The sequence below is a fragment of the Silene latifolia genome, chromosome X (genome assembly GCF_048544455.1).
Source record: "Silene latifolia isolate original U9 population chromosome X, ASM4854445v1, whole genome shotgun sequence".
Taxonomy (NCBI): Eukaryota; Viridiplantae; Streptophyta; class Magnoliopsida; order Caryophyllales; family Caryophyllaceae; genus Silene; species Silene latifolia.
Window position 1 is genome coordinate 317769213 of NC_133537.1, and position 13745 is coordinate 317782957.

Here is a 13745-nt window from a genome sequence, read left to right on the forward strand (position 1 = left end):
TAATAATAATAATAATAATAATAATAATAATAATAATAATAATAATAATAATAATAATAAGGGATAATTCACGTGGTGCCCCTGAGGTTTGGCTTAATTCACGTGGTGCCCCTGCGTTTAAGTTTGTGCACATGGTACCCCTCAACTTTCATTTTAGTGCACGATCTACCCTTTTTCATTAACGTTGTCAAATATTAAACGACAGTAGGTTTATTGACTTATTGACCTATTTTGGGGGGAAAGTTTGTTGAAACCCAACAACCTTTTGAATATCCAACTAACTAAAATTTGTAACTAACTACACCTAACTAATATGACTTTCATCAAATATCCCTGAAGTTTGAGACTTGTGCACCAAATACCCTTGAGGTTTGAGAATTGTGCACCAAATGCCCCTGTTATCAGAAAGACCTCTAACGGCTAGAAAAGTAGCCGTTGGACTGTAGTTATTGCATATAAAGAGAGTTGATGTTAAAATTTGGAGCAATGTGTAACACCCCGTAAATTTGAAAACCTTTATTATATTTTAAAAGTAATATTTTAATCTATTTTAATTTAATATTAATTTATTTGAAATAAAATTTATTTGATAAAATATAATCTCTTTTTATTTTGAAGAAATGTAATTATTTTTGATAGTTTAGAAATGTTTAAAAGTGATTTAAACTATATTTAAACATTTTCCTTTGATAAAATAGATTTCGGATAAAAGTCGTAAAATTGGGATTTTCCCATTTCTTACGATCGTTGGGTAAACGAGTTTGGATATTGGGCATATGAGTACTTAATCTTTTAGTAAAATCGTGTTTAAGAACTTTAATATTCTCGGAAATTGCGTTCGACGAATATTTCTAATTACCGTCGAAGCAAACCCAAAACGTATACAATTGACCCTCCTTCCCTCCATGTTGACCGGCCACCTCCCTCCTTATGCCTCCTCTTTTAATTTTCATTTCCTCCATAATTCACTCTCTCTCTTCCTTTCATCAAACACCAAAAATCTATCAAAATAACCTCCTTACAATCCTTAAATCCTTCATAAATCCTTCATTTCTCCACCAAATCTCATAAAAATTATATATTTGGAATCCTCTCTTCAATCCTCATCTACTAGTAAGTTTTATTTTCATTTCCCCCAATTTTTGTTTAAGGCTCATCTTTTTAGGGTTTCGAATTTAAGCTTAATAATTGTGTTTTTGTTGTTCTTATAGGTGAAGAATTTGAAGATGTGTTAGGTGACTCATATATTGTAGAAGATGATGAGTGATTTCGGTTTCTAGGGCTCTTTCTCAAGTGTTATTGTTCTCTTTTTCTAGTTTAAGGTAACTATTCCGAGTCACTCGACGAATTAATGTCACATTAGTAGTTGTATTTGTTGTTTGTTGTCGTTTGTTGTTGTTTGTTGTTGTTTGAGACGATCTTGTTGATAAATGAATGAATGGAGTAAGATGAGTATGCTTATGTTTAATTTATGTTACCCATTTGTATATTATTGTTTGGAACAAATTTGGATGAGGAATTATGTGTTGTGACAAGTCCGTGTTTTGGCTGGAACGCGTCAGTACCGGACCGAGACGGTTTCCAATGTTTCCAAAAATATGACAGATTGAACGGCATCGAAAAATTAGGTGGTTTAGCCACTTGAATCACTCAATTCGGAGTCCGTATGAGTAAATGGCGTCGTTTTATCGATTAAAAATTTATAGAAAAGTTTAGCCTTGTGTGAGACGGTTATTTATGCTATTTTATTATGCGAGAATTTTGTGGAATTAGTTATTTTGTATGTTGGAATGTTTTCTTTATGTTGATAGTGTTCACATGATAGAAATTGGAATATTGCATGAGAATGATATTGTAATGAATGTTGTGATTTGGGCCAAAATGGGCCAAGACTCTGAGCTGGGCCAGTTTGACCGAATGAGTTTGGTCAAACTAGGTTTAAACCGGTCAGCCTCGATTTGACCAATGACCCGTCGCGGGACTCGGGTCGAGGGTTTGTCTTTGAAGTGAGATTGGTTGTTATTGGATGTTTTACGTTATGCCTTGATATTTGTAATTATCATTTCACATGTTGGTTGTTGGATGCTTTGGATGCCTTATGCTTGAGTCTTGTTGCCTCTTTGCCATTTTAGCTTGTTCTCATGGATTATGGTACCGTTGTTTAGCTGGAATTTGGATTATTATTGATATTGGATATATTGTTGGATTGTCAGTTGAATATGCTCTTGCGTAGCCTTTCATATGCTAGGGTGTGTATGATCATTTGTATGTGCAAGCTTGGACTCTTTGCCCGTCTTATGGTTAATTGGGTGTCCTACTTGTCTTGTGTGGTGTGGGCTAAAGTATTCAAGCTGGGACTAGGTCCTAGGTGAGTATTTCGGCCTTCATCATAGATAGGCCATTATAGTCTTTGACGAGTGTATGTTTGTGGCTTAATAGCCTTTGTGTCTTAGCTTGGTGGGTTTATATCCAAGTTAGGGCATGACCTCCTGACGTACTCTTAGAAGTATGTGGTCAGCTTAAGTACTAGCCAACCCTTTGGTGGACTCCTTAGGGGTACTCTTGTGGTGTTATCATGGGTCTTGGATGCGGTAGGTTTCCGCATGTCGCTAGGTCTGCGCAGGTTTAGGACTAGTTTGTTTACCTTACCTCGTGGTATAGACTCGAGTTACAGAGTGACTATTGACCATCCTAAGAACTTATGCCTATCTCTAGATATATTGTCCTTTCTTGTTTGATGATTCTATGAATCATGGAAGGTGAGATGCAAGCCGGCTATGGTTGATAGAGTTTGGATTCCTGGATGTTATGTGATTCACATGATAGTGTAGTATGAGTCGGTATAGTATTCACATGCTAGGACTATGTGTTGTTATATTGTTGTTCACATGATAAGCACGATATTCTAGCATCTATATGCTAAGGTTATGTGTTATTCATATTCATATTCTTATGTTTACATGTTATATTAATTATGACATTTCGTGGTTGGGAGAACTCGGAGTTACTCCCCACTGACTGTGCCTTTCGTATTTGTATAAAATGCGATTGACAGGTAGGTGATGCATATATAGGGTACATGGACGAGCTAGCGAGCAAAGTAACCTTGGGACCTAGATTGGCTTTATTTTATTGTGACCCTTAAACACTTTTTATGTCATATACTTTTTAGGGACATATGTCTCCCTTTTTCATATTTGGGTTGTATAACTTTGTTTCGCGACTTTAGCGATGTTTTATTTATGAGATTTATTTTAGACCTTGCATGTTTGACACCTTCCCATTTGGATACTTTTATAACAGGTTCAGGTTTTAAAAATTACAGGTTTTTACCCAAATGAACTTATTACAAACATATCCATGCAGTTTTATTCTAGAATTACGTGTTTATTTTTCCGCAATGAATGAGGGTGTCACACAATGACTCCTAAACACTACTACAAACACATTCCTACTATAATAATGCAATCATCTAATTCAAGATCTAATTCAAAAGGGGTGCAAATTGATAACAAAAATTGCCCTAAATGTAAGAAGAGATTCAACATAAGGTCATCTGGACCTTTGGCAGCAAATCCTTCAAGATTGTATTACAAATGTGATGAATGTGAATGCTTTCAATGGTACAAACCCAAAAATGAAGACATGAATAAGTTGGTTGGTGAGGAAGCTACATAATTTCATGATGCTAATGCTATACAAGAGTTTAAGAAGAAACTGAAGGAACAAACAACTATCATTTGTGACTTAAAAAGAGAAATTTTAGATTTATCTAAAAAGTTTCAATTGAGTTTGAAAATAGGGATAATAATGTATATATTTTTAGTCTATATTATAATGAAATAAGTGTTCTAGCATTGTGATATCAAAAAAAGAAGATTTCAGAAACCTAAAATAAGTTCCATGCATTATATAACATTATTGGCATCCAAGCATCCAAGAGTTTAACCCAAAAACTTACATGATTCATCTAGTTCAACAACTAACATCCAACTTACTAACAGCCAACTTATCTAAACAGAGTTACCAATTCTTATCCAAGAGTTACCATTTATCTAACCCAAAAAATGAGTAGTTAGAAGTTGGAATTGACATTACAAACACAGTTATAATGTCAATTACAACTCCTACAAAAAGTCAAGTTAAATCCAATGTTTTCAGCAACTAAAATAAAATGTTACCACATTAACTTCTAAATCAGATTGGAGGTTGATTTGTTGAAGTTGAAGCACCATCAGTCCTTCTCTTCTTTGCTGTTGGACCACCTTGGCATGATCTTGCATTGTGGCCTATTGTCTTGCAAACAGAACAAGTTTGGGGTATTTTCAGAGGCATTTTGATTTTCTGTGCTAAATCTATTAGTAGTTGGGCAATTTTGGGTGAACTGACTTGCTAGAGTGTTTGCTTGAGTTTCAGGGACAGTTTCAGGTATGGTGGTGGTGGTTGGACTTTTAGGAGTAGTTTCATGAGAAGTTGGGTTGCTGTTTATTTGAGGTTCAGAGTTAGTCTTGTTTTGAGGTTCAGGATTGGTCTTTTTTTGAGGTTCATGGTTAGTCTTTTTTTGAGGTTCAGGGTTGGTCTTATTTTGAGGTTCAGGGTTGGTGTTTCTTTGAGGTTCAGGGTTGCTGTTTTGTTTTGCTAGATCAGCCAACTCTTGAGACTCAAAGACTCTAGTATAAACAGTCTCATTCGTCTCCACATCCACAGTAGGCACTTCAATTGCCAAAGGTTCAACTAACAAACCTTCACTATCCGCTATGTTTTTCTCCATCCTTTCCTTTTCTTTTTTCTTCTGCATCTCCTTCCTCTGTTTTTCCATCATTCTTGCCTTTTTTATTTCAGCCACTAACCTAAACTCCTTAATTGGCTTATTTGTATCCTTAATCCACACATCAATTGTCTCAAAGCTTTCATAAGCCCAAAACATTTTCAGTAAATCCCCATCATCCTTAATGTTTACCTTAGCATCATTCCTTCCTATATAATACATAGCATAGATAGAGGGCAATAAAACTTGTTGTTTCTCAGCAACAACCCCAAGATCAGCAATTATATCTAGTAATTGTATAAAATCCACATCATATATATCATAATCAAATTTTTGCCCTTTGTAGTGACATTGCAACCAAAACGCAGCTTCCATCCTACCATTTTAAATCAAGCATTATTAAAATACAGTCGAGTAAAACCCTAACCCTAATTATTTAAAAAAAATTAATAATTGACAAAATCACTCCAAAATGGAAAGGGATAACAAAATCAGAAAAACAAACAAATACCCTAATTATTGAATTGCAATATTCATAAAACCACATCAAAACCCTAATTAAAATTCACAAAACAACAATTATCTACATGCAAACAAAATCGTTTACAAAAATCCTCATTTAGGTATGAGTTAATCACAAAACAAAAAGAAAAAGATTCAAAGAAACAAATTTTAACCAAAAAAAAAAAAGAAATAAAGATGAAGATGGTTACCTGGAATACAATAGCAGTGACGAAGATGATGAAGATGTGATCAAAATGAAGAAGATTGATGAAAAATAAGAGCTGATTTGGGGTTTTTCGGGTTGATGTGATTGATTGCTGAGGTTTGTGGAGGATAATCGTCTAATGTTATGGGGAAGTGAGAGAGGTTGTCCTTTTTTTTATTTGTTTATGAGTGAAATGAGGGGAAAAGAAGTTAGGTTGATGGGGAAAAGGGGGGAAAATAGGTTAGGTTGATTAACTGGTTGAGGGGAGATGACGCCGTTATAACGGCAAGAAAAGTAAGGGTAGTTCGTGCACTAAAAATGAAAGCTGAGGGGTACCATGTGCACAAACTTAAACGCAGAGGTACCACGTGAATTAAGCCAAACCTCGAGGGCACCACGTGAATTATCCCTAATAATAATAATAATAATAATAATAATAATAATAATAATAATAATAATAATAATAATAATAATAATAATAATAATAATAATAATAATAATAATAATAATAATAATAATAATAATAATAATAATAAATATATGAGTGAATTTAGTGGAGCTGAATCAAGTGTAGAATGAGTGAATCGAATGAATAGAATAGCTGAGAATGAAGTGAATCGAACTAAATATTTTAATCGAACTAAATAAAGCTAAGCTGAACTGAAGTGAGCTAAAAATAAGCCAGAAAAAACAGGGACTAAGTAAGACTCTACTACAAGTACTAATTAAGGCCCTGTTCTTTTGGATTGAAATTGTTTGAATTGAACTGAACTTAATGGAGCTGAATCAATCGAATCAATCGAAATCGAACTTAGGCCTGTTCTTTTGGATGAAATTGTCTGAATCAATCAATCAATTTAATAGAGCTGAACTGAACTAAACTGAACTGATCTGAACTGAACTGAACTGAATTGAACTTAACTGAAATAAAAATAAAAAATTATAATAATAAAAAAATTAATACCAATAATAATAAAAATAAATATTATAACAATATTATTCATTATTATTAATATATTAATATATTAATATAATATAATAATAATCGAATAATATATATAAAAAATATAGTAATATAATAATAAATATAGTAATAATAATATATTAGTAATATAAATGATAGAATTATTAATAATAATATAATATTAAATAATATAATATATTAATTATTATAACTAATAAATAAATAAATAATAATATTAATCAAAATATTAATAATAATCAAAATGAATATATTAATAAATAATAAATATAATATAACAATTTAATAATAATAATAATAGTAAAAATAATAATAATATAATAATATAAAAATAATAATAATAATAATAATAAATATTAATACTTTATACTACTAATATTGTCATTAATCATAATAAGATAATAATAAATAAATATATTAAATATAAATAAAATAATACAATTAATAATAAAATTAATAGTAATATAAAAAATATAAATTAATATAATAATAAAAATATTAAATAGATTAATATAATAATAATGATAACAATAAGAATATAAAATAAGAATAGTATTATTAATGTTAAAATAAACTGAACTGAACTGAACTAAACTGATCTGAACTGAACTGAACTGAAATAAACTGAACTGAATGGAGCTGAATTGAACTTAACTGAACTTAATAGAGCTGAACTGAACTGAACTGAATTTATAAGAACTGAAATTAAGTCCAAAAGAACAGGGCCTTAATGGAGGTGAGCTGAACTGAACTGATCTGAACTGAACTGATCTGAACTGAACTTATCTGAACTAAACTAAAATAATAATAAAAAGATTATACTAATAATACTAATAATACCAATAATACCAATAATAATAATAATAATTATAATAATAATAATAATAATAATAATAATATATTATAATAACAATAATACCAATTATAATAATAAATATTATAATAATAAATATTATAATAATATTATTCATTAATAATAATAATAGCATATTATTATATTTATAATAATAATAATAATAATCTAAAAAGATATAAAAAAATAAAATAGTACTCCGTACTATAATAATAAATATAGTAATAATAATAATATATTAGTAATATAAATGATAACATTAATAATAATAATAATAATATAATACTCCCTCCAATTTCATTTATTGTTCCTCTTTCCCTTTCCATTCATTTTCCTTATTGTTCCCTCTTTCCTTTTTTGGACAACTTTGTGTGGTCCAAAATCAATTTGATGTGGGGTCATGTGTATTGTGTGTCCAAATTGATTCCCTTATTTCTTATGTCAAAAAGAAAGGGGAACAATAAATGAAATTGAAGGAAGTATATTAATAATAATAACTAAAAAATAAATACTACTCCCTCCATTCAACTCCACACTACCATTTTCTTTTTTCACGTTTGCCAAAGCGTCTTTTACGCGCTAAATATCGTTAGCTACGTATTTGCGAAAAATATAAAAGTTAGATATTTTTAATGTATTCGTAAAGACGAATAAAACAAGATCCCATATGAATATATTTTCACTTATGTATTGGGAGAAAATTGAAATTGAATGTTTAACTATGAATAGTGTAAAAAATAGATAATGGTAGTGTGGAGTTGAATGGAGGGAGTATAACAATAATAATAATAATAATAATAGGCCTAATATAATAACTTATTAATATAATAATATTAAATATAATAATTAATATGTGATTAATAATATTGATATATTAATAAAATAATAAATATAATATAATAACTTATTAATTAATTAATAATAATAATAATAAATATGTTATAAATAATATTAATAATAATGAATATATTAATAAAATAATAAATATAATATAATAATAATAATAAATATATTAAATATAAATATAATAATATAAATAATACGAATTAATTATTAATAAATATAATAGTAATATAATAAATATAATAAATATAATAATAATAACAATAGTAAATAAATTAAAATAATAATAATGATCTCAATAAGAATATAAAATAAGAATAGTAATATTAATGTTGTAATAAGCTGAACTGAACTGAACTGATCTGATCTGAACTGAACGGAATTGTATAAGAATATAAAATAAGAATAATAATATTAATGTTGTAATAAGTCAATCGAATCGAATCGAATCAATTGAATCGAACTAAATGGAGCCGAATCGAATCGAATGAACTTAATGGAATCGAATCGAATGAATCGCACTTATTAGAACTGAAATTAAGTCCAAAAGAACAGAGCCTAAGCCCCTGTTCTTTTGGACTAAAATTGTCTGAACTGAATTGAACTGAACTGAACTGAACTGAAATAATAATAAAAAGATTATATTAATAATAATAATAATAATAATAATAATAATAATAATAATAAATATTATAATAAAAATAATACCAATAATAATAATAATAAATATTATTATAATATTATCCATTAATAATAATATATTAATATAATCTAATAAGGTATATAAAAAATAAAATATTAATATAATAATAAATATAGTAATAATAATAATAATATATTAGTAATATAAATGATAACATTATTATTAATAATAATATAATATATTAATAATAATAACTAAAAAATAAATAATATAATATAATAATAATAATAATAATAATAATAATAATAATAATAATAGGTCTAATATAATAACTTATTAACATAATAATATTAAATATAATAATAATAATAATAATAATAATAATAAATATATGATTAATAATATTAATAATAATGAGTATATTAATAAAATAATAAATTATTAATATAATAATAATAATAATAAATATGTTATGAATAATATTAATAATAATATATATATTAATAAAATAATAAATATAATAATAATAATAATAATAATAATAATAATAATAATAATAATAATAATAATAATAATAAATGTATTAAATATAAATATAATAATATAAACAATACGAATTAATTATTAATATATATAATAGTAATATAATAAATATAAAAATAGTAATAATAATATAATAATAATAATAATAACAATATTAAATACATTAATATAAAAATAATAATGATATCAATAAGAATAATAATAGTAATGTTGAAATAAACTAATATGAATCGAATCGAACTCAATCGAATCAATCGAATCAATTGAATCGATTCTGAATCGAATCGAATGAATCGAATCGACTGAATTGAAAGTGAACTTAATCGAATGAATGAAGTGAATCGAATGAACTTATTAGAACTGAAATTAAGTCCAAAAGAACAGGGCCTAAGACTCTAATGACAATTTAAACTAAACAAATGGAACTAATCACAAACAATGGGTATTAACAATGTTCAAGTTGTAGGAAACATAAAAGGAGAAAGTATTGGGTTGGAAACAACATGAAAAAGAGTAACAATGGAGATGTGGTATTGAGACAATTCAACAAACATGTAGTATGTGATACGACTCATTTAGTCGTAGTTATTTGGAGCGAATTAGTATGGTTTTGACGGTTTGAAGTAGTGTTATGGAGTTTAATTGCAGGTTATTTGTTAGTGAGCTTTGGTTAGCTATTGGGCCGGTTTTACAAGTTTAGAACGGAGTCCAAGTCCGAGGAGAGATAGGCCCGGATACCTATGGAGATACATGAGACGTGTGCGCTTAAGGTGCGCTAATTGAGCGCGCATAAATCAAAAGAAAAGAGCAGCGACAGCAGCTATGCGTGACCTGCGTTCAACCTACATTCGTCGTGTGCGCGACCTGTGCGCGATTAAGGCGCGACCTATGCGCGACCAAGACGCGCGCCTGCTTGTGTCCGCGTCAAGCTCTGCGTGATATTAAAGTCTCATGTTTTATTTCCTTATTTGACTCGGTTTGTTCCGATGAATTTTATTATTATTATTATTTTTAGTACTTTATTTCCTACTTTAATTATTTACCTTATTACTATATAACTTATTATTTTAGGATTAGAAAAGATGGACACAACTTTGAGAAGAGAAAAACCATGTTATTGTTATTAGCAGACGATGTGTAACTAATCTTTCTTCTTGGATTCAAGCAATTGAAGCACTCTTAATAAAATTGTGAGTTTGAATGTTTTAATTTCTTGTCTTGATTATTGTGAATTGCTTAGTTATTAATTTTATGAATGTTGATTGATTATTGCTAGGTGTACAATTAGTGATTGATTTCTTCATTCTATTGTTAGTATTGTTAATTGAATAGGATTTATTGATTAACTCTACGCTAGTAACAGCTAGGAATTAATATTGAACGGGATACGTTGATATTAGTACTTATAAGCGATTCACATAAATATCTAAAGTGCAACTGGATTGTATGCATTATTTATTCTCTATCGAGTTCTCTATTTTATATTGCTGCTGTTGAATTAAATCATGAACTTGATTGTTAAGGTTGTTTAACAGTTAGGGTTGATTAAGAACGGGATTCGTTTTAATTAACTATTCTTAAGAAGAATTGGAATTTGTCATTCACGATAGAGTAATCAAGATTAGTAATTGAAACCGTCTTACAGTGATCAATTGTTATTGAGTGTGGATATATGCTTGGCTCTAAGACCCTTTTAAATCATTTGATACACCAAAAGTCATTAGTTTTATTATTTAATTTGCATTAGCTATTAATCTTAGTTTATTAGAAAATCAACTCAAATCCCCTCTTTTGGTTACTACGATCTTTAATTACATTAAAGATCGACCTTTCCTACATTATAATTTGCATAAATTGTTAATCTGATTTCCTTGGGTTCGACCCTTATTTCCGCTTTACTACTGTTTAGTATTTGGATTTAAGTGATATAAATTGTTAATTTGAGGCATACGCCTTCTCCATCATCAAATTTTGGCACCGTTGCCGGAAAATTGGCATTAATTATTTTTGTGTTTTAGTGTAGGTTTATGCATAATACTCGTATTTCTAACCTGAACCTCAAGCCTTTCGATCCAGAGATTGAGCATACTCTTTTCAGGTTACGAAAGAACAAATGAGGTGCAATAGTGGTTGTTCCTGAAGGCAGTGAGTTCGACGATCTACATTCAGATTCTCAATATTCTGAAATTTCTGAACAACCCGAACCTTTGAATATGGCTAGAGAGACCCGCACTCTAAGGGAGCTCACAGCTCCAAATCTTAACGTTCAACCATTGTGCATCACTTTCTCGGCATTGGATGATGGAGTTACTTTTGAACTGAAATATGGTTTGATACATCAATTACCAAGTTTCAGTGGTATGAGCATTGAGGATCCGAATAAGCATCTTTCAGACTTTCATATTGTGTGCACTAGTATGAAGCCACCTGCTATTACTGACGAGCAGTTGAAATTGAGAGCATTTCCTTTCACCTTGAAGGACAATGCGAGAGACTGGTTAAACTATCTCCCACCGGGAAGTATCACTACTTGGGTAGGTATGAAGAAGGCGTTCTTGGAGAAATATTTTCCTCCTTCTCGATCATCTCAGCTGAAAAGAGCCATCAGTAATGTTGAACAGCAAGACGGGGAAACTATGTATGAGTATCTTGAGAAATTTAAGAAGCTCTGTGCTAGTTTCCCTTACCTTGGTTATTCTGATCAGGATCTCATTATGTATTTTTATGGTGGACTGAACAAAGATGACCATCGCATGATTCACTCTGCTTGCGGAGGAAACATAGCCAACAAAAATCCAGATGAGGCTTGGGAGGTTATTGCAGAGCTAGCTGAGACCTCTAGACAGTTTGAGAGGAAACCATCACGAAGAGGAGTGAATGCTATGGGTGTTAGTCCTGGTTTAGAGGAAAAGGTTGATAATATTGTTTCCACTCTCCGTGACATGTTATCTGGGAGACAAATGGCTATTGTTTGTGGCATATGCGCTACTGAGGGTCACCCTAATGATTTATGTCCATACTTGCGAGAAAGTGGCCAAGAAGAGGTGAATGGTGTTTGGGAGAGTACTACCTATAACAGGAAATGGGATCCATATTCCAAGACCTATAATGAAGGATGGAAGGCTCACCCTAACTTTCGTTGGGGAAATTCTCAAGCCGGTTCATCGTCTGGCCCTCCTAGAGGTCAGTTTCTCCAAAGACCACAAGGACAACAATTTAATCAACAAGTACCTCAACAAGCAGCTGAACAAGCACCACCGAGTTGATCAATGTCCACGGAGGATATGATTCGAGCTCTTACTCTCAGTGTAAGATAGAGCAGATAATAAGCAAAATTTTAAGAATCTTGAAAATCAGGTTAGTCAGCTGGCTACTGCAATTAATCGGTTGGAGGCTAGAGATTCTAATGCACTACCATCTCAAACGGTGGTGAATCCAAAGAATATGAGCGCAGTCTCTTTGAGAAATGGGAGACAACTAGTGGAGGCTGAGAAAGTGAAAAAAAAAGCCAAGGAACCGGTGATTCATGAAATAGAGGAAGAGATAGTGATCAAGGAAGGTGAAGAAGCTTCTATTGTTAAGGAGAAGGAGCATATTCCCTCTTCTATACCGGTGGTGGAACTGGAGGTACCCTTTCCTGAGGCACTTAAGAGGACTCACCACTTTGAGCACGACAAGGACATTTATAAGGTATTCCAGAAGTGTGAGGTAAATATTCCCCTTCTTAATCTTTTGAAAAATATTCCTAAATATGCAAAATTCTTAAAGGAGCTGTGTACTATTAAAAGGAATAACAAGCTGAAAGGGGTGAAGAAAGTGAAGGTTAGTGAACATGTGTCCACTATGTTTCAAAGAAAATTACCCACTAAGTGTAGTGATCCGGGCATGTTCACTATCCCTTGCACCATTTTATAACACCAAGATTCAAAAGGCTATGCTAGATTTAGGAGCTTCTATTAATGTGATGCCTTACTCCTTATATGAATCTATGAAACTTGGTCCTCTACATGCTACTAGTGTTGTTATCCAGTTAGCTGATAGATCGAATGTCTACCCGAAAGGGATTGTTGAGGATGTGCTTGTTTTGGTTGATAATCTTATCTTTCCTGCTGATTTTTATGTGCTAGACATGGAACATGATAAACATGCGGCTCCTATTCTGTTAGGTAGGCCATTCTTGAAAACTGTTAACACTAAGATTGATGTATCTAGTGGGTCTATGACTATGGAGTCTAGTGGTCAAGTGGTGCAGTTTAACATCTATGATGCTATGAAATATCCTGATGATTACCACTCTTTGAATTTTATTGACATTATTGACCCTTTGGCCCAAGATTTCTTTGGTTTTAATGGTGATGATGAGTTGCAGGTAGCTTTGAAAAATAGTGTGGATGGTCAAGAGGT

The 13745-nt window shown here is 30.7% G+C and overlaps 1 protein-coding gene across 1 annotated transcript; it reads left to right on the plus strand.

Moving 5' to 3' along the window:
• Window positions 1-11554: 11554 nt before the first annotated feature.
• On the plus strand, window positions 11555-12607 carry LOC141620614 (uncharacterized). Its single transcript, XM_074437439.1, has one exon. It carries the CDS (start codon window positions 11555-11557, stop codon window positions 12605-12607), a length of 1053 nt encoding a protein of 350 aa, XP_074293540.1.
• The last annotated feature ends 1138 nt before the right edge of the window (window positions 12608-13745 follow it).

Excerpts from the sequence above, each read along its gene's own strand:
- LOC141620614 (XM_074437439.1), top strand. The coding sequence starts at position 11,555 with ATGGCTAGAGAGACCCGCACTCTAAGGGAGCTCACAGCTCCAAATCTT.